The sequence below is a fragment of the Anser anser genome (assembly GCF_964211835.1).
Source record: "Anser anser genome assembly, chromosome: 5".
Taxonomy (NCBI): Eukaryota; Metazoa; Chordata; class Aves; order Anseriformes; family Anatidae; genus Anser; species Anser anser.
This window is the reverse complement of record NC_139725.1, coordinates 2,643,148-2,665,269: the sequence shown is the minus strand read 5'-3', so window position 1 is coordinate 2,665,269 and position 22,122 is coordinate 2,643,148. Positions and strand designations below refer to the sequence as shown.

The 22,122-nt window shown below is 39.4% G+C and overlaps 1 protein-coding gene across 1 annotated transcript; it reads right to left on the bottom strand.

The window, feature by feature from the left end:
* On the bottom strand, positions 1–11,171 carry EIF4G2 (eukaryotic translation initiation factor 4 gamma 2; the record flags this gene model as incomplete). The annotated part of the gene is made up of 22 exons (XM_083840253.1): positions 1–1,267; positions 1,459–1,580; positions 1,718–1,929; positions 2,396–2,600; positions 2,790–3,048; positions 3,360–3,575; positions 3,669–3,773; positions 4,034–4,159; positions 4,966–5,079; positions 5,503–5,663; positions 5,759–5,900; positions 6,138–6,236; positions 6,320–6,403; positions 6,562–6,672; positions 7,092–7,243; positions 7,327–7,393; positions 7,487–7,618; positions 8,319–8,421; positions 8,798–8,923; positions 9,376–9,441; positions 9,608–9,719; positions 10,964–11,171. Coding segments are annotated over 22 exons (2,988 nt in total), but the record flags the coding sequence as incomplete, so codon positions are not given.
* Between the last annotated feature and the right edge of the window lie 10,951 nt (positions 11,172–22,122).

Genomic DNA, 22,122 nt, shown 5'->3' with positions numbered 1-22,122 from the left:
GAAGTATTTTGAGAGTATTTAATAGATGACACTTCAAGCCTATACAATAACATTAAACTGTTGTGTTTTTTTTTTTGCCAATTTGATTACTTGAAAAACAGGCAGCTAATCATCAGTGCCACTTAAAAAAAACATGCACGTGACCTGCGAAAGTTTACAGCATTAGGAAGTTTAAAAAAAAAGCAAATTACTCACTGATAAAGAATACATTGGACCACAAAGCAAGCTCATACTATTTCTTCAGAAGAATCTCTTAACTTCCCTCCTGTCATAGCAAATCTGCAGTGTCTAATCTTGTCTGTGACTTTTTAAATTTCATTCACACATAAAGACACATTTATTATAAGCTGGTCCCAGTCTAAGTCAGCACCTACTGATGTTTCTTTCAGCAAGTAAATTACTTGTCTAAGTTTTTCCTACTGGGAGACATTCAGAAACAACTCAAGTATCACAATGTTTATTGATAGATACAAGTATATAAAATCAGGGCATGAACATGTCTTGATAAATTAAGTAGACTCAATTTCAATACTATAATAGAGGGACCAATTCAAATTTTTCACCATGTCATGTTTCACACCCACAAAAACCTCTTCCAAAGGGCATTAATTCATCTCTCCAGCTGATCAGTTTTTGTGCAAGTAAATTGTTTCTTTTAAAAAGACTTGTGCACTTGCCCAGGCTCAAGGATATTAAAACCTAGCACATAAAGCCCATTACTAGAGGTAGAAATACAGGCAATATACTATTACGGCAACAACCATCGATTACAGTTAAGGATTCTCTGTAACAACCAAATGAATAATCAAATATTGCAACAACTCAAGTATTACACTGAGCAAAGTGCATTTCTACAGTATTCAGTGTTGCTATTCAGTTTTCTAACTTAAAAACAGCCTATGATAACTGGCAGCAAAGAAGACCCTTGCAACAGACTGCTTCTGCTTGAGAACTTATGATGTAATTATTGCATGCTGCTAATACACTGTTATCTAAACATTAAAGATACTCTAAAATATTTTTATTGTAGACTATTAAGACATACTACAAAAACCTTTTGCAGAAGATATCCTATTGACATACATCTGCTTTAAATATTGTGAAACATTACAGCGGAATGAATTTTCGCAGTGGTTAGGTCAAATGCAGTTAACATCATAGCAACAGTATGTTTGCACAATTTAAGGCTTTGGCTGGTTCTTTAGTCAGCTTCTTCTTCAGATTCTTCTTCTTCAGCAGTTTCCAGCCAGGTTAGCCATTGGTTCACCTGCAGTTACATAAAACTGGTTGAAAGCAACAGAAATTGTTTCCCCTCTATACACTTCTGCAGACTACTCCTCCCCACCCCCCAACTCATTTTGAAAGTGTTTCAGCTACAGAGTTACATATATAGTGCTAAGTGAAGAAAAAGGACTTACTGGCAGATACCACAAGAAACAGAGCTACTATCAAGTTTACCTGGAATAAAGCTTTGCCTTTCCCTGGAAACTCTTGAGTAATATCTTCTTTCCATGCCAAAAAGGCTTCTTCTTCAATGATCTCCATATCATAGAAATGAACAAAGAAGCGCAGTAACATGCCTACAGAAGTATACAATTTACATTGTTAGGTTTATAATCTGAACAGCTTACTTGACTGTAAGAGATACAGAAACAAGCCTAAAAACACGGCGACAAGTACGGTAGCTATGTTTTGTTTGAGCTGATAATGCACATACCTTTTGGAAAGTTACTGTTGTAGCAGTGCACCTGGAGCGCATATAAAGCACTCACTTGCAGATCAACATGGTCATGGAGGAACTTCTGCATTACTGGCTTGAAGGAAAGAAGCAGTTGTTTTTCCTGCTCTAGTTGCTCTTTTGATGGAGCAGATGAAGAATCTGATTCGTCACTAGGTGGGTTTACTTCACTAGAAATATACTGCAAGAAACTGGACAAAAAAATCTTTACATTAAGATATGCCAGTTAGATTTCATGCTTTATAACTATCAAAGACAAGTACTCATGTTCAATTTGCTGTTACTAAAAATGGTGGAATTGTTTCTTAAGTATTCTGCTTATTTCAGCAGTTATGTGCATGCATAGCACGTTGACTGTATAGTTGACATAGTAGCATAGTTGACTGCACCTCAAGATCCTAGCTATGCTTCTGCTAAGGCTCTGAAACATCTTAGAAACACTGTTCTACATTCCTCCTCCCCAAGCAAAGCACTTCCCACTGATGCAAACCTGGAGAGACCTACTTCTCTTTCCCAATACAACTGGTGTTGAGAGCAAGTCCAACTAGAGTAACTTTCATACCTGTCTCGATGTATATACCCTTACTCTGTACAGTTAACTGTTTATTGGTAGCTTGACAAAACATGTGCCTGAATAGTATCAGGACACTATCTCACCTGGTCATCAATATATTCACAAATCCTTTATCTACATGAAGTTTGGGTGAAATGTTATCTTTAATCCACTTATAAATGGCTTGAGGGGATGGATCCAATTTTATTTGCTTTAGCAATTCCTTCTCCAGTTTCAGAAGCGGGAATAAGAAGCTAAGTCCCTTCCCTTCTAAGATCTCCAGCATGCGGTCCTTGTTCTGGTCGATTTCTGACAAATAAATAAGATACACTTAAGTGCTGGTATTCATGAAAACCTGTTAGAAACACCATCCTCATTACGTATTGAGAGCTGACTGCATCAAAATAACGGTACTATTTTACTCTGGTGTAAAACACTTGAAGAAAAGTTCTCTCACAGTAATACTAAGTATCATAACAGTTACATGATGACTCTTACCTGGTAACATTTTCTGCATATTCACTTTGCTTTGTTGGAACAATTCTGTTAGCCATTCACGATCTTGTAATTTAGCTAACTGCTGAAGGCAAAGCAGGAAGAGAGGAAAATGGGTGCCACTTTCCAGTGGTTGAGCCAGTTCGGAAATGCTCACCAGTTCTGAAATAATGGCACGGGCTGCAAACTGTGCTAAATAGGATTTCACCAATGGGATGTCCACCTCCAGTTTGGGACACTGGTCCAATACATTCAGGAATGCCTACAAAACAGTAAAGACAGAAGTTCCAACAGTGAAGCAACTTTGTTCTTGTGTGTATCAGTACTCTCACTACATAGGAGCCTGTCTTCTTTCTTCTCTCTCCCATTAAGCCACTTGCTGAGAGGCTCCCTGCTTGCAAAATCCCATACCTGCATTTCCTCTTTCATTGCTTATCGTACCTCTCAGAAGATTATACACTACTTCAATTTCCTTAGATCAGCAAGACTTAAAATTTGTTAACTGCCTTTATCTGAGCTAGACATCACAAACAGTCAAGTAACAAGGACTGGGAAGCTATTAGACCACAGTACCTGCATGAAGTTGTCACTTGTGGCTATTCCCTCCTGTTTGAGTAAGCTGATCAAAGTACTTGCTTTCTCTTTGTCTTCATCTGATCGATCTAGGGATTGAATGATCACTTTGCTCAACATCTCAGGAATGAAGTGTTTTGGAGCTCTCATTTCTCTCACAGTATTGACAGCATCATTAGCATTTCCATTGTTCAGATACTCGGTCACAACAGCTTCCTACAGAAGAAGTGATAATTAGACAAGCATACATTTTTAAGTCTTTTTGTTTGTTGTTTTTTTTAAAGAAGCTGTGTAATATATTTAACATACAGTTTGTTTAAGTAGCTCTTCCTTAGAAGGTGGTGGTTTCTTGATGGTCTTTGCAGGCTTTTCTTGTATAAGTGGTGGATTTGTTTTAAGACCAAGTTGAGGAGGCTGAAGAGAGATAGTACCAGAAGTTGTTTCTTTGAAGTACAGTGTTGTTTATACTTCAAAGAAGATTTTATCAAGTTTGATATCAAATATGTACAAACAAATGTCAAATTCACGTCTTCAGATGTTTTTCCATACATCCTGCTCTGTGTTGTGAAAACCTGCCCCCCTCCCTTCGCATACTAGAAAGTAGCCCAAGTTTTACACACATGCATAAAGTATAATCAAACCAAATTTAGTTAATATACAGAACATATATTTACCTGTCCCAAAGGTGGTGTCTGAGTGCGTGGTGGTTGAGCACTGGGAGGAATCATAGTTATCTGGGGCTGAAGCTTTGGCACTTGGTTTTTATTCATTAGAAAAGACTGAGCAGGTCTCAGGCTAATCTGTGAACAGTCAGAAAAACCTCAAACTGTTTCAAGTACTTTTACCAAGAACTACACAGCCATGGACTCGCCAACTCACCCCACTGAAGCATGAATTTCCATTTACTACAATGTAACGTTCAAGTCCAGACTAAGCCACATATGTACTGTAAAACCCCCAAAAGCATGACTCAGTGAATCACAGCTTGCTGCAGGTTACTGGTGTTTTTGTTTTTTTTAAAGTCCCATCTGTATTAAGATCTGGAATTGCTCCTTTTAGATGCAGTATGTTAGAGACCCAAGAAGATATTTAGTGTGTTCGCTGTCAAGTTTTACAGCTAAGACGAAACTGCCAATCGCTCAGAAATCAGGATACATATATTTCTCTTAACACCTACTGGAAGTAACAATGCAGTTTACTTGGCATTTAACATTTTGCCTACTAGCCAGTTCCTTAAGAAAAGGAATTTAGCCTGGTCCAGCACTTCAGGGCTTCTAAAGTTTAGGATCTTGTGAAGTTTTCATTAAAATGTATTGTTATCAATATGATGCATGGGAACTGATGTCAGAGTAGTGTTCTTGGGGAGGTGTGGGGAAAAGGAAAGGATACCCCAAGAAATTGCCCTCATATCTCAGTCTTGCTCATGGGACGCTGGATACCCTAAGGAAAGTGAGGGGTAAGGTAAAAGAGGAAGGGACAAGGTAGGAGGAAGAAGAGGAGAAGTAGAAGAAAGAGTTCCAGCATTAGTCCTCATAATAACGCGTCTTGCTATAATCATTGGGCAATATTTAGAATAGGCTTTAAGTAATGTAGGCATGTAATGTACCTCATCTGCATTAAGCTGTCCTTTCTTAGAAAACCGAGGTGGCATATCCTTCGACTGTCCTTGTTGCTGGGATAAGAGTCCCTGATTCTGGTTATGGTAGAGCTGGCTTTGCCCCTATTTCAGAAAGGGAGATATAGAGAAAGAAGTGCAGATGATGGAGTGGTGTACATCATATGGTAAGTAGTACCAGAGGGACCAGAGGAACAAAGATTCTATTTGCCAGGAAGGGAGAAAGAAGGAGCAGGGGTGGTGGGAGAGTAGCATCTATCCCTAAAAACAGGGCTAGTTTTTAAATAAAAAACACACCATTCTGACCCACCAAAGCCACATGCACCTTTTCTTGCAGTAAAAAGTGTATTCCTTGCATCCCTTGCACTATTTTAAGAAATGGTTTAGAGTTCTTGCATCAGCTGAGCATCAGTTCTTATCAGACTCTAATCTGAGGAAGTCTTTCAACATAAGTATGCTACAATCCATAACATACGCATCTGTAGAAGAGCTTCTAACATGCTCAAGTCACTCTATGTTCTTCCTTACCTGACTTTTCAGAAAAGATTTGCCTAGTTCTCCAAACTGGGATTGAGCAGAAGGCATGAGGTGACCCCCATGGCCATTGAAAAGTTGGTTTGAACGATGGCGTCCCATGGTGGGTGAAAATCTATCCTGAATAACCCCTGGACCAGTACCAATTCCGCTACCTATATTATTAGAGACGAAAAACATTTTTTGTTGTTCTTGTTTTCAATACAGTACAGTCGTGATCACCAGCAGCAGCCTTGTAGTTTCTGCATACCTGGCATTTGTCCAAACATATCAGCAAGCCCTCCGAGTGGGTCCCTGTCAAGTTTCATCCTGGGTGGCATAAAGGGTCCCTCCAGAAAGAAGTCGCTTCTCATCCCTTGAGACATAGGAGCAGGAATAAAAACTCCCAGATCCTTTAAAACAGGAATTACTGTTTTGGTCAGTTTGGAGTAATAGTCCTTTTAAAAGTTTTTAGATCTAAACTGTAAGTTTTTGTGATTTTAACCCATAAACCCATACTGTCACATTTCACTAAGAGAAATGCTTATATGTGGCAAAAGATGCATTTTGTGCCGTGGACTGAACACTGTAAGGACTTCCTCCACCACGTAAGCAGAAGCAAAGCACGGAATTTTACACCGAACACTTACTTTTACTGCATCTTGACGGATTTGATTGATAGTCTTTGGTCCATTGTCAAGAAAAGCTTTGCGAGGAACCCAGTTGTGTTCTCTCAACTCCACAGTATCCTTGGAACATAATGGATTATTAGGCTAAGAGTCAAGACAAGTTGGTGAGAAAAAAGCAGTAGAAAGTCATTTTATCACTATACCTGCAGCAGGAAACGAATCCTTGCTGGCAATTCCTTACTTGACATCAAGGAGCGCATACGGGCAAAGTACTGATCCATTAAGGACTGGGAGGGAAAAAAATGTTACAAATGAGGACTGATGTATCTTCAAATAGCAGTTAGAAAAATCTGATTCTTCATTTTTATGACAGCTTAATAATACACCAACAGCCTTCTGGAAAGACTTAAAAACTACTTTGAAGACTGCAGTGGTACATACATACCTTGGCTTTTGCATGGTCTAATCTAGGTCCTACTGTCCTCATTATCTGACAGAGGCACTCCAAATCCTCCCCCATATCTTTGAGTTGGACTCTCTTCTTCTTTTCCAAAAGCTGAAACATTAAAAGGGAATTAAAACATTTCAGCATAGTAGAAATGGCTATTTATAACAAACAAGAAATGTGTGCAGCAGGACATGCAGAAACACGTCATGTTATTCCAAAGATAAATAAACTTCATTAAAAACTGCTAATTGAAGCACTTGTTACTCATGCAAGTCCACATACTTTGAGCTACCTGCAGTACTTCTGTCTAGGCCAGATTAAAGTATCACTTGGGAGACAATTCCCATGAATTTAAACAAAGCCAGATTTTCTTTTTAATTGGACCAGAAGACTGTTTCTTTCCAAGAGTGGTATAATTGACAGTAAACACTGATTTTTATGGTCAAAGATTCCCAAAAAACAAGTATTTCTATTTTTAGTTGGAAATATTATTTTGCTTTTAGCCCACACCCAACCCAAATACTTACTGTTTTGATGCACTTATGAAGGATAGATTCATGAATAAGATCAAGCTTGCCAAGTTCTCCAATGAATTTGATGTTCCCCAGCATCTTGATCTTGGCAATGGCTCTCTGTTCCTCTTCCTCAGGGAGGAGGGGACCATCATGCTTATCATAGACTAGAAAACAAAGAATCCTACTTAAGATGGCTGTGAAAACAGATGAGAAGTAAATTCCATATTAAATTGGTTTTAAAGCTTACTATCAACATTTCTGGTTCGGTTTTCAAATTCATCTTGAAGTTTAGATATTAGGAGGCGTCTGAATGTCTACAAAAACAGAACAAAGAAAATAGTTAAGCTCATCTACGCAACTAAACATGCCAGCAAAGTTTATCATTCCACAGCCAGAGAAATACTCACTGTGCTTTGCTTCTGTCCTGGATGACTCTCTGCGGATGGGCCATCAAAGTTGGGTGCATCTTCTGCCAGTCGCAGACATAGTTGAGCATACAGTGAGCTATACTTGGGCTCTTCAAGGGCTTTGTCTACGATCTAAATAGACATATTTAGAGTAACGTAACATGTAGCAGGATGCAAGTTTATTAGGAAAATGGAATGCAAGACACTCAATATACTACCACTCTACACGATCTGTAACATCTAAATATTCTTTGCTATTCCGCTAAATAAAATCCGTTATTTCTGTATGCTTAACGAATGATTCTTAATGCTGAAGAAACGTAAAAAAGCTAGTGCATGCTAAAGAGCTTCCATAATCACTAAGCAACAATGGGACAAGTTTAAATTTACTCATCACAACACTGAAGCCAATTTGATCTCAGATTTAAAAAAACAGTACGATGGTTTTAACTTGTGTGCAAACAGCAAGCTACCTATGGTAGCTTTCCCAGAACACTAAGGCTTGTTCAACAGTGAGATGGGAAGGGGGAGGGAGGTCAGGTCAGGGAAATGAACGCTGTTAACTAGCGTCTCAAGATTAAAATAAAAAAAATCTCCAGCATCATTTAGTGATTCTCAAAACTTCTAAACAGAAGGTTAAGAGCATTAACTCATTAACTCATTTCCTCACCAGTATATTCCTTTCACACAAGAGGCAACAACATTTCTACATAGTTGGATTATCAAACATCAGATCAGCTACGTTACTTCTGTATCTCATCAATAAAAGCCAACCTCTTTATTCTTAGCACACAAGAAAACAGTTGTAAAAAAACAAAAGCTGCCAGCTTACCAGCAGTATGACCCCTTTTAGGATGAGCTTAGACTCTACACCCACATTGAGGAGCTCAAGGCATAGCTTGTCAAACTTTTCAGGAGTAAGCTTATTTAGTATGCTGAAGAGGAACAAACAGAAACAAAAATCCCTATTACAAATTTTATAACCACACTACAAGTGATTTTAAACCTAAGTTTACCTTTACTAGTTAGTCTCTTGAGCAGAAAAGGGAAGCCCAATTTTTCCTTTTTGTTTGTTTGTTTTAAGAATGAAAGGTGTCCTCCCAAGGATTAATTCTCTGAGAAGATTTGCTTCTTAGGCCAGCAACAGCAAATTCTTGCTGTGTGTGATATCAATTTCTGCTTCATTCGTTCTAAAGAAGTCTCCTCAACCCTCAGAGGAACTCAAGACATGCACTTCTTCCTCTCCTTCAACTTGCTGTTAGTATCTTGCTAAACATAATAGTAAGGAAAAGCATCTTTGACAAAACTTACCCTCTTACTTTCCTGAAGATTGCATCATGTCGTTCTTTATCATTTGCGGAGTCGTCATCTCGTCTAGTGCTTCGTGAAGGAATCCATTTCTGAGCGTTTTGCCCTGGGGTTTTCCCCAGGAACTCGCTGTAAAATTTCAAAAAATAAGATTGTATAAACAGAAGCAATTTCAAGAACAGGCCTTCCACTATTGTCTTAAATAGACTATTAATACATTTACTTTTACCAAAAGCATGCACCTACCCCATCAACACTGCAGTATGCTGTACAGCAAAGCCTTCATTCAACAATTATTCAACAATTAAAAAAAACCTCAAACCCCACCCCAAAACACTAAAACCATTCCTCTAAACCTTTTAAGTTAAACGCACGAAATGCTCCGTCCACCTCACATCACTATATTATGGCAGGCTTTTTTTTTTATAGGTATTGTACCTTGCCACAGACTGAAGGACAGTAACTTAAACTCAACAGTATTCTTTGCACAAGTTTAAAAATAATCTATTTTCAGCTCTTTATTCACCATCATTTATCCTCTGCCTTTGGAAGATGACAATTCAAAAAACAGGGAAACACACCTGTTGCTGGCAGTCTTGGGATAGTGCTGAGGTGCACCCCTACCACCTCCTCCGCCTGAAGAAGCACTGTTAAAGAACAAATCATGGAGTTTGCATAAGTTCAATATACCAACATTTTCCATTGCATGTCAGTACTGGCAATAATTACTGCCAAGTCAAGAAAACAGATTTAAAATCCACTTAAAGGGAGTTTCCGCTGCAAATACTCTTTTACCAAAAAAAGCATTAGTACCTGAAACGAGAAGCACCCCCTTCTGCAATCGCACTCTCCACTTTGGCGGCTTGACAACGAAGAATCTTCAAAAGAATAAAATTAAATTGACGGGGGTGGGGAAAAACAAAACCTAGAAAGACAAACCAAGTATTCACATTATAGTTGTTTTACTAGCAAACATAGTATCCATCTTACAACAATTCCCGCCCACAGGACAGCCCATTTCATCAGGATACCCATGTTTTCCAAATGGGTCGGAAGGACCAAAGAGCAAAAGGAGTCAGGGATTGGAAATGCAAATGCCTCAACAAGCTTTTACCCTATCAACCTCCCAAAAGCAAGGAAATAATTTTCATTGCTCATACAACAGAACTGGCAGAGTTCTTTACTGATACACCTTACAAATTAATTTTAATCATCCCAGGATCAAGTAGTCACGTTTGAAGGCGAGGACTAGGACACCACAGAACGCATGCTTAACATAGCAAAAAGGCTGTATCTTATATCTACACCCAAACAGCCAACCCCACCACCAAAAAAAATAAAAGAACTGTTCTTCCCCACCTCAAATTTTATCTTGTAAGACAAGCAGTGAAGTATTTCAACGCACTGCTTACGTAGCAGAAATTCGATCACGCCCGTGAAGCCCGGAAAAATCACGGGCAATTTAAGGCCCCATCCCCGGCCGTTCGGCTACGCCGTGACGGCGCGCACAGCCGCGGCCTCGCCGAGACGGGCGGCGGAATGCGCAACGGGACGCGCAGCCGAAGCCGGCAGGAGCGGGCGCTCCGCTCCCAACATGGCCGCCGCGAACAAAAGGGCTGCGGGAGCGCGAGGGCGCCCCCCGCAGGCAGCAGGCGCTGCCCTGCCGCATGGAGCCGGCGGCTCCGGGCGCGGCGAGCCGCCTCCCCTTCCCCCACCCGCGCCGGGCGCCGCCCGTTTCCAGGCTCAGGCGGCGCCAGGGGCCCAGCCGGCTCTTTGTTCTCCACCAGGGAGCGGAGCGGGCCCCGCTCCCTCGCCGCCGGAAAAGGGCGTCCCCCGCTCACAGTACGCGGCCCGGGCCGCCGGAGAAGGGGGCGAGGAGCCGCCATCTCCCCGCACGGCCACCTCCCGCCCGAGTGGACGAGGCGAAGGTGCCGCCGGCAGAACAGCTTCTCCGTAATCCGCTCTCCTGTCCGCGGCACGCGGAGAAAGGGGAAAAAAAAAATAAATAAAATAAAAAAAACCGCGAGTCGCAGGTAGCTACGTAGCGATGCCCTCCCACCACAGACTGCAGAGCAAACAATCCCCCCGGCAGCGCAGCTCCCGAGGAGCCCGCAGCCCCCCGGGCACCGCAGTCCCCTTCCCTGCGGACCCCCGCGGCAGCTACCCGACCTCTCTCGCCGCAGATCACCGACTCAAATCTCCGACGCCGCTGCTCGGCTCCTCTCCGCAGCCCATCGCCTCCACCCCTCCGCTCAGCGCCCACGGCAGCCCGGGCGCGGACAGCCAAGGCGTCCGCCGACCCGAGCCGCCATTTTGTGCGGCAGAAATCGACAAGACGCCGACGAGAAAATGGCGGCCATTTCGGGCCGCCGCCATTTTAAGCGGCAGCCGCAGCGGTCCCAGCTCCCCCCCCGCGCCCAAGCCGCTCTCCCACCACGCCCGAAATCCTCACCTTCCTTCAGGCCTTGTCAGCTTCCCCGGGTCCCGGCGGCTAGCGAGGGCAGGGGAAAAGGCGAGAGAAGGGGGGGGAGGGGAGGGGAGCCGGGGACCGGGGCCGGGGAGGGGAAGGGGGGAGCGCGCGGGGCAGGGCGAGTCTCCGAGTCACCACAGCAGGAACAGCAACCGCCCGACACTTCCCTCCGCAACCTCCATAGAGAGCCGCCTCGCCGCCGCGTCTAGCGCGCACCGAGCCGGCCCCACTAACTTTATCACCCTTCACGCAACCTACCCCACCTCCCGCCAACGGTCGCCAATCGCTGCCAAGGGCTCCGCCTGCCCTGCCAATCACAACGGAGGAAGGGGGAGGCCTCTACGTCCAAGTGGGAGGAGGAGGGAGCGAGTTTGGTTGAACCGTGCCATCGCCGCAGTGCAGCACCCGTATTCGCGAAAGCATTTACGCCGCATAAGTGGCGGTAGGGCATAAGGGGGAAAGGGAAATTTGCGCAAGTGGCGTATCTGGTTAATGGCGGCAGCTTGGCTGCCTTTCTCCCTCCCTGTTTGTTCCTGTGCTTCAGCCATCACTGAACCCTCAGTTCTAGAGGCCTAGAGTGTGAGTTCTGTTACCGTCATAGAAGGGATAGTTTTACATGCGTGTACATAAGTGTTTGGGTTTTCTTTTTTGTTTTTTCTTAAGCGTAGGCTTCCCTTCATTCAGAGCACATTTCAAATTTCTGTGAGGCTGTGGTAAAAACATTACCGACTGCGGCCCAGGGCTTGCAATCAGATCCAAAGGAGGACGCTTGCTATTTGAGCTCCAAAAGCCTGTCTGTACAGATCTAATTTCAGGTTTAGTTTCCAAACCCAGAAAGCGTGTCTGCATGTGCTTTTAGCTGACCTATCCACGACAAGACATGCTGCATGAAAAGGAACCTACAAAGACAACAGGGAGTCTTGAACATGAGAGCCATTTTTACATATTGGCTGTGCTAAGCACACGTTTGATGGGGTTTTCTTGCTTTCTATGTTGAACAAAACGAAGGTAGCCAGTCTTTTAGTGTAGGTGAAAGTTGGGAGTCATGGGAAACTTCAAAAGATTTAACAGTTTGAAATTTTAGAGTTTAACAGTCACAGCCAATTTGTCACTGAGGTAATAGGTAGATGGACTTGCCAAATAATCAAATTTCTTGGTCCTAAATGGGAAATGACAGAAAACAAGAGCTAAGTAAACCGTACAATAAATCTCCACAAACACACACATCGCTTTGTTCACATATACACCTTCCGCTTTCAGTTGGCATGACTCATAATTCAGATGACTAGGAGAAAGGGATACATATAATAACTCGTGAACCGTACAGTCAGCAAGTCCAAACAAATGGTATTTCAGAACTTCCAATGTTCCAGAGCCAACCTCATTCCTAGTGCTTTCAACACAATCTGCTTCTATGTCCCAAGAGTTATATAAGGCCTAAAGGGTGCTGTCATGCAGGAGTTCCTAGTTCACATCTTATCTAGGATGAAATTTGTGCAAGATCAGGAAAGCTCTCTCACACTCATAAACTTTAAGAACAGTTTACCTATCAGATTGTTATGCAAAATCTTCAACAAACTATCTGAAAGTAAGTTTTCAGTAGATACAAGTAGCGTAAGGGTGAACATGACAGGAGATGGTACTTCTCATGCTAGAGCTTTTATATAATTGCACTTTTCTGTATTTAACACTAGTCAGATCACTACAAAAACTTGGACCTTGCATGTGAATTTGCAAGAACAGAACTATGCAGAACCCTATTGAAATCAATGGAATTCACTTGGAAACAAGGGGTCAGTGGACACATTTGTAACAAGGCCAACAAGACTTAAAGCAGTATTAAAATGAGTTGATGTTATTCAAATAAATATTTCTCAGAATGGAAAGAGTAATAAAAATACTTGTACATCTTAAAAAAAAAAACACAAAGTGAAAGCAAGGATTTTGTTGTACATTGGACTACAGAATATTCTCATGCAGTGTTTGCAACATAAATATTCCAATGCTGCATTAAGGCAGAACCCCACAATTATGTAGAATTTCTCTTGAACCCCCCCCCTTATTTTTTTTTTAATTGAAAGGATAGAAAGCTTGCAAAGCATGGAGCATGGTTGGTGCATATTGACAGACTAAACTATTAGGTTTTTTTGTGTATTTTAAAGCATACTATAAAATATTTATTACTAAAATAACAGGGAAAAAACATGTTTGCTTGGTAAGAGAATAGTAGAAAAGGTCTTTGTTTTCTTAAAACTGTGATTTTTATTTTATTTTATTTTTTAGGCCTCATTCCTGCGTTATATTAAGACTGGCAGGTTATATGCTATTTGATAGGTCACACTGGTTTTGGCAGGTGGGAACATAAGAAGTTTCTGTGCTTGGCTGCTTATAGCTTTCCCTCAAATCTGTGTGTTAGCCTCATAGACCAGCTGCACTAGCACAATTGATGAAGGCAATGAACTGTAGTAAGAAGTACAAAAGATATTATGAAATACCCTTTATTTTATACATCTCACCTGCTTCTTAAATTCCATTAACTAATGTGAAAGACATCATTATTCATGTCTGAGGATGTGACAGTCTAATTGCTCATATGGCAATTCAGTACCAAATTTACCTAAAGATTTTTTTTTCCTGTTTGTCCCGACTACACCCATACACACAAAAGCAATTGGAATTTTATAGCTGTCAATTTCAAGTTTCACCCATCAGTCACATTTTCACATTGTCCATAATTTTTTGTCTATATATTTTCCCACTTTCTTGCTTTCATTTTTTTTCTAGCCCTTATCCTGAACATTAGCAATGCTTTCATTCAAAGAGAGTGTTTTGCAGCTTATGTAGTGGTGCTTCTGGATTTATTCCTGCACGTCTGAACTTGCAGAATCAGTGTATAATTTCAACTTGAGTGCACTGCCACTAGTTCCTTGGGGGAGAGAGCTGGTCTGCAAAGAAGTGTTGTGAGGAACGTAGTATGTTGCAGGCTGTGTGGGACAGAAACGGGAATTGCTGCCACAGAAGCAGCATCTGACTGAGAGGAATGTGCCTTGCTGCACATATGGCTTAGCTCAGAATTTGGAATGCCTGCTCTCATATACCAAAACAACCCCAAAAATGTGGGAAAGGAGCTTTGCAAGACTGGGAGTTTTTCCTTACTACTGCCAAGCTGGAATCACTGTGAGTTAGCCTGTGTAGTAGGTTGCGTTGCAGTGATTACAAAGCTGAGCCCTGCTGGGTGGAGATTCCAGCCAGAGTCCTGATGACAGGGTAACTGTAGCAGTGTAGCACCATACCATCTTCATTAAATACTGCACCTTGTCTCTATATTGATGCTGTTGTACTGGTTGTGGATCTGGCTAGGTTGGGTTTTATGCAGAATGCACCATTAAGTGGTACAGACATGCACATAATATTAACCAAAACATCCATATACAGAATTACTTGAGAGTAATTGAAAATTCACACGCTAATTTACTTCATGCTAATGTCCCCAACATAATGACCTCCTGCCTTCTTTCTTCCTAAACAGCTTTTCTGTCTGTAACCCTCATTTTTCTCCATAGCCTTACATAGTTCTGACACATGACTGAAGCAGCTGACACCAACATTTAACCGAACAGATTTTCCAATGAAAGAAGTCTGTCTCAAGTGTGGCTGAACTGTAGAAAGGAGGTCTGGGAAAGAAAGAAAAAAGAAAAAAAAAACACACCTGAAAAACATACCTGCATTTTTCATTTAAACAACTTTTTTTTTTTTTTTTTTCCCACTTCTGCTGTAGAGGAACTCTCATAATGGCAAACCCATTTATATTGTACAGATGCACTGTTATTAAAATTGTTCACAGTGGTGTTTTGGAAAAATGCACTGATATATTGATTACATGCCACATTTGTATAATATGGTATGAAAGTGTTTCAGAAGGCTTAATGATTGTGCTTTACAGGATTTTAATTCGAAGAGTATTAATTGGTATCAAATTTCTCAACATCTTGTAGAAATGACCTTCAGTGTGGCTGATGTAACAATACTGACTGAGGCACGACCTTTCTTACCATTCTAAAGAGTTACTGACTTCTAACTACCTGGGAGGTCACTTCTCTGTTTTCCCTTTCTTTGGAAAATCCTTTGCAGTTTTCTTCTGAAATATGAGCCCCTATACCTCAAATCAGCACCTGGATTTCGTGCAACTCAGAAGCAGTCCTTCATGCTTCTTCAGGTATATTTGAAAAAATTATCCTAATTCTCTTTAGGGCCTGAAGACTCACTAGATTTTCAAGTATAACAATTAGTCTGGTAGTTACTATTTGACAGGACTCTAATGGTACTTATTTGCGAGAAATATTTAAAGATATTTGGAGTGTGACTTTATAGTTAGCCAGTGAAAACTGCCTAGAATCACACTGAAGTGTCAGAGAGAGTGGTATTTCATCAGTGAATGCTTACACAGGCAACTAGTGAAACTGAGGCAAAGCCCATAACAATCCAGCTTACTTTGCTTTCACAGTCCTATTTAGAAGAGTGAATATTCTCAGCCAATATTGCACTAATGCATGATCATCTTAACTTTCAAGGAGGAAGACTGCATATATATTTCCAGTATGGTTTGGGGAAAAAAAAACAAACACACAACAGTGACCATCTTCTCAGTAAGTCATCAATTTCAATGACCCATGTAAACTGCATTTTTTTTTTTACACTCTCTAGTCTTTTAAAGTGACAGAATTGTTCATATTCTTTAGGATCAGCTGGCTAAGCGTGCCAGACAACATTGTGCAATGTTCTGTTTCAGACATTGGTAAGCACCAAATTTACAGTAAGGTAAGGGAGCTTTAAAATTTACCATTTTCATTATTTGTGAAGAGAAGAGCTTTTCTTTCTCCTAACCACTGCCAATTTATGTTTAAATTACCTAAAAGCATATTTGTTATTTGTAAATATTATAGTTATTAGTATTCCAATGTCTAATCAATGTTAATGTCTAATTTTGACATCATCTAGGCACCTCCTATATCATGTCTCAGGGAGTTCTGTGGCTTAAATGTACAGTGTTTAGAAAGTAATAATCCTTGTATCAGTTCGAAAATGTATTGGCTTTATTCCATTGTAATCTGCTTGCTTAAGTGGTTTTGTAGCAGTCTCCTTCTATGTGAAATATATGAAATACTTATCATAATCATAAACACCTAATGGAGCTGAACACACATTACAGTTGAGTTGGAAAAGCATCAGTGTCCTATAGCTGCATTGCATTACTCTTACCTTTATAGAAATATATTACTGATGAACACAGAAGCATGGATAGGAAACTACTATTTATTATTAAAATGCTGCACTTGGTATTATCGAAATGATTTAGTATTTCGTTTTTCACTGTAGAAAATGCTATATCACGGTTTGGGGTTTGTGTGTAGGAAACACTAGGAGTTCCCACAGAATATGTATATACTTTTGGTTGCTTGTAAAGTTCGGCTTTCCTGGAGGTAGTTAGCAACTCCTAGCTGTTTGCTTTGCTATTCCACTGGCAGAAATGCGGCATCTTCTTACCGTTTAAAGTAGTACTCACATATAAGGGCAATCATGAAGTGTTTGCTGTTAATATAATTTATATTAATGACAAAGGATAGCATTAATACTCTGTTAGGTTTCTGTAAGGGACAGATTTTCTGTTATTTGGGGATCAAAGATCCACTGGAGCTAAAAGGCAAAAGAAGAAAAGCTACTTTGCATTTTTCATCAAGAGGAAGCAAAAATACAGTGGAATTAGTCGAATAGTTGGAAATCCAGGTTAACCATTTGGAAGTCAGTGAAGTCCTTCTGTTTTCCCTTGTTAATTGTCCGAAAGGTTCAATACCCTTCCTTAAAATAAAAAGATTATTACTGCTTTTATGAATGAGTATGTTATTACAAATGTGTATTTTTAAATATATTCGAGAACATTAAACCATTAGATTGCAATAGACAGTTCCCTTTATTATATTGAATCTACTTATAGGATGTTGTCTTGCATTTCTGTAGTATATTTTAACATAGGCATTCTTTGTACCTTAGTCCACTGAAAGCAAATGCAGCTACTCACTGAAATTATTATTTATTTGTTTCATATTTTGGTGAAATAGCTTTTGTTTCTAAAGGAGTCACATAAAAGAAGCTTTTTCCCATTCCTATCCAAGTTGTTGCTTATACCTAGATTGGGAAGAGAGAAGGAAGAAGAGAACCAAAAACATTATCAGAGTTTGGCCTGAATAAGGCCAAAAATCTGAAGATGCTTAGACTTTAGGAAGGAGCTAGAAATTACTCTGAAGCCAGCTTTTACTAACTTGTAAGTATTTCTGTCCTCATGCGGCATGGTTTTATGCCATACAGCAATATTTCAGGAAGAAAATGTCAAATGTGTTCTGTGGATTTAAAGTATTTTATTCCCTGGGGCAATCCAATTTATTTCTGCAACAGAGAATAATTTCAAGTTAGCCAGCTTCACAAATATACTGAATTTAGGAAATGAATAATAACTAACAAAAGGTAAAAATACTTCAGAGATGTATTTAAATAGCATGATCCCATTTGTTCAGATTCTTTAGTGCAATTTTGAATTAAATCAGAAGGTCTGAAAGCAGATGATAAAAGCTTGGTTCTTGAGCTAGTTCTGAGTCAGTATGGCCTTGCCACCTGGCAACAGTCTCACATTTAGCTGTGGGAATAGCAGGAATTGCTGTCTTACTATGACTGGGGAGCAATCTCATGAGAGGCTGCAAGGTGAGCAGAAGGGAAATGTAATCTATATGTATGAGTACTCTAAAATACCTGTAATCAGAAGAATCTCCAACTGGGATGCTGTTTCTGGACATCCATGATAAAAAGAAAGTTTTAAAGCAAAATTAAGAGTGAGGAAATAGAAGAAAGCATAATTTCATACTAGATAGTTATTCCGGTTATTAAAAATGGCTTACTGAAAGAATTTAAGTCTTGCAAGGCTTTCCTGCTTAACATTTACATGTTACGTATCCAGAACAGAAGTCACATGTAAAATGAAGCCAAGTTAACATACCTGCCCACAGATAATGTGTTTGATTCAGATGCAAATAGCTGGATTCATAAATCGAGATGATAGGTTGAATTACAACATTTTCTAGAGATTAACTTCCTAGATAATTTGTAGTTTCAATATTGTTCAGATATTGTGAGAGTTTAGCCTTTTGGGACTGAAATATTTAGATGAGTGACATAAAAAACACTTGAGATAATCAAAAGCTTTTATTCCTTCAATAGGCTCTTAGTACTATATTTTTTAGCAACTGCAACTCTGTTTAGGCCCTGAACAAACACCAAAGGACTTATCTTTGCAACTACTGACTTCATGTTAGTTATATCAGGGATGAACTTGATTCAGCATTTTATCCATATTGTGTACTTTATTGACTCATTTATTCAATTATTAAATGCAGTAGCTCTTAGATAATTAGCTGAGAGCAGAGCAATGGAGTGCTTGCTTAAAAATAAGAGTAAAGCCATTTCAAACATCCCAACTCTTTTTCATCTAGCTGCTTTAGAAAATAGCAGGTTTATTACTATTGCTTCAGAAAAACATTGGCAGAAAGCTTAAGAAAGATAGGAGTCGGTGATTTAAGTTTGATACCTGTTCTAATTAAAGGAGACAAAGTGGTTTGACCACCTCTGCAGATCAGAAACTATGGTGGAATACTACATTAAGAGCTAAACTTCTTACTCTTCTAAGGGGCTAAAGCACAAAGAGAACCCAAAACATATACAAATGACGTCAAAAATATTTCTGCCAGTGAAAATTTCCATTCTCAGCCTAATAAATGCTTTCTGGAGTTCCTCACACTTATCCTATGCCATTGTCCTGATTTTTCTCAAGTAAAAACTGTGTTCTCAGCCAGCTCCCCATTTATCCCACTCCAGCAACCATATTGTTAAATATATTCCTAGAATGTATTTTAGCTGACCAGACAGAGAATCATGATTGCACTATGACAAATAGAAATAGTACTAGATTGAGAATGTGTCAGCAGAACACTCTGAAAGATGAGTCTAAATGCACTGCATTTATAGATTAATTGAAATTTGAACAGAAGTACTTTAAGTCAGGTGTCCTAAATTAAATTATCATAAAGAATTTCTAAGTAAGTTAGGAAAAACAGTTAAACCAAATTCATTTTGACTAGTAAGACTGTCTGATTAGAAATATAGTACAGTTTAATGGATAATTAAGAAAATATAGCTAAGATTACTTTTCCTGTGTGTACCTACATAGAAAGCACAGAAAGAAGTCCAAGGACTTCAGCAAGGCAATTTACCTATTATTTTCTGTAGACAATTGAAGCTGTCTACTTTTAAAGTGGAACAATAGCTATATTCTGTGAGTCCTCATAAGAATCTTCCTTTTTCAGTGCTCTAAGCTATGTTTCCTAGTGTCACTTTTCACAGCATTCAGAACCCACAAGGGATTGGTTTTAAGCAGAATACGTTAAAGAAAACCACCACCACCACCAAAAGCCCCACACTTATTTTGGTAAAACTGTCTGCTAACATTTATAAAAGTGAGAACAAATGGTGCATTTCTCCTGCACAAATATGAAAGGCATAAACTATGGTGCTCAGGTGTACTAAAAATGGAAAAAAGATAATTTGTGCTTTATTTAGCATAAAGTTCGATTTTGTTCTTTGTCACATTTCCCTCACTTTCATTTTCCTCCTAAACACAAGATCAGGAGAGTCACTTGCAGAAATGATATTTATTTTAAGAAGATTACAGTTAAAGGGATTGCTTTATCTCCATGGTAATATTGTTAGCAGTAGTACAACATGCAGAGGAAATGCAAAGAAATATACCAAGAACAGTTAGACTCCATTTGAATCGACTGGAAGTGAACTTTGGGTGCAGCATGCTCTCCTCTACCTGCTTTTCTTTACTGTGTTAGCAAAAATTGTAAAGGTTGGAAGCCAAGTTAAAAAAGGCAGATTTTATCTGTACCAAAGTTCATCCTGCCCAAAGTATAACAAAACCGCTAAAGAAACATCCAAGTAAAAAACAACAACAAAACAACCAACCCACCTGTACATATACTCTGCCTTGTAGTAACTGTGTTTCAGACACTTCTTCTAAACTTCTTCTAAGGGCTTTTCTCTCCTCTGTTAAAGTTGTGTAGCTCTCTAAAACTTTGGTCCTGTCTTAGTTAGTTCAGTGTGGCCTCATTAACCTACCCTGAGCACCTATGTAAAAGCAGAACAGGACATTTAACTCTCTACTTGCTGGAGATTGTGTTCACTTCTCAATAGAAATAAGGGCAAAAAATCAAAAATAAATTGTTATCCATGTTCAGGCCCACACAGATCTGCAGAAATTCCAAGTAAGATACAGCATTTGAAGATCTGATATTTGTGCCACTAATATACTAAAGTTATTAGTGACTTCCTCCGTTCTGATAGTGAATCTTTTTCTAGATATCTTTTCTTGACACATGGGCTTCATGAGATACAAGCCTTTATCAAGACAAGGAATATTGCAACAGAAAACACATCTTAGGTAGTATGGTCCAATTTGATCAGTCAGTTGTCACTCCTTTATTCAAACTGTTACATTATTGATCTATGTGTTTTAGGCAGAAGGAATCTAAAAGAAGTCTTCAGACTTCTTTAAAAAATGCAGAACATCACTGTGGTATTAGTGTTTCCCAAATGTGAAGTCATATTCTGTATTTATTAGATCTGATGAAATTTAATGTTTTGTTTTGTTTTGTTTTGTTTTGTAATCCCCTTGTATAAATATTACTAAGAAGCAGTCATTGTTTTCTCTGGGGTTTGGTCAGTTAACAAGAAAAAGATTAAAAAACACTTCGGTATTTATACTCCAGGCCAGCAAGGTCTCAGAATCAGCGAGCATGAGGATTCAGATGAAGCTTTTGTGGACAGAAATTTTACTGGAGAGTAAACAAACAAAACTGTAATGTCAGAAATCTCACTACTCAGTCTTGCTAGAGCTGATCTTAAAAGTGTTGGCACTGATGTTTCAAACTGTTCTTTCTTTTACAAGAAACGAAGTTGGCACTTCCACTGTCACATTTCAGAATTGCTCACTCAGCTCTTGAAGGAAAATCACTGCTAATGAAACTGGAGTTGTCTGACCGAAAAAAAAAAAAAAAGTCCTGAGAACACTGTTGGTTTCCTTTTGATGTCACTTGATGATCTAGCTTCATATGATGCCATTTCCGCTGTATGCTGTTATGACCATGTTATTATATTATTATAGTGTTATTAACAAATGTGTGTTGTTGAAATAGATAACAACTGCCATTAATCGTTTCTAAAGAATTGTGGTCAGACTATTAAAATACTGATCTTTGCTTTCACGGACTGTTTTTTTTTAAAGGGAGAGTCTGAAGGGCTTTACTTTCAGGGACAAAGTCTTGCCCCACAGGCAGGTCTTACTTGACTAAGAGGACAACAAACAGAGTAGGACTGATATTTTTTACTTTCACTGGGTACAACACTCTTGCTTTACTTTGCATACCTTTTAAGTATGGTTACTTAGATGGTGAGCAGAGATCTCCAAAGTAGTATATAGAAGTATACAAAATGTGCTTACAACAAAATGCCTTTTTCCTTACTCAGTTGCAGGAGCTATGCAGGCCTTATAATTAATAATGGTAATAATTGCTACCTTGCTTATGATACTGTGAATCTAATTTATGGTACATTTACCTTGATAACATCTGATATTAGGTCATACTAAAAAAAAAAAGGTTTTGGATACGCGTATGTGTAACACATTTTTTATTATCAAATTATTAAGACAATTTCATAGTTATTTGCTGGTGTATAATTTAGATAAGAAGATATA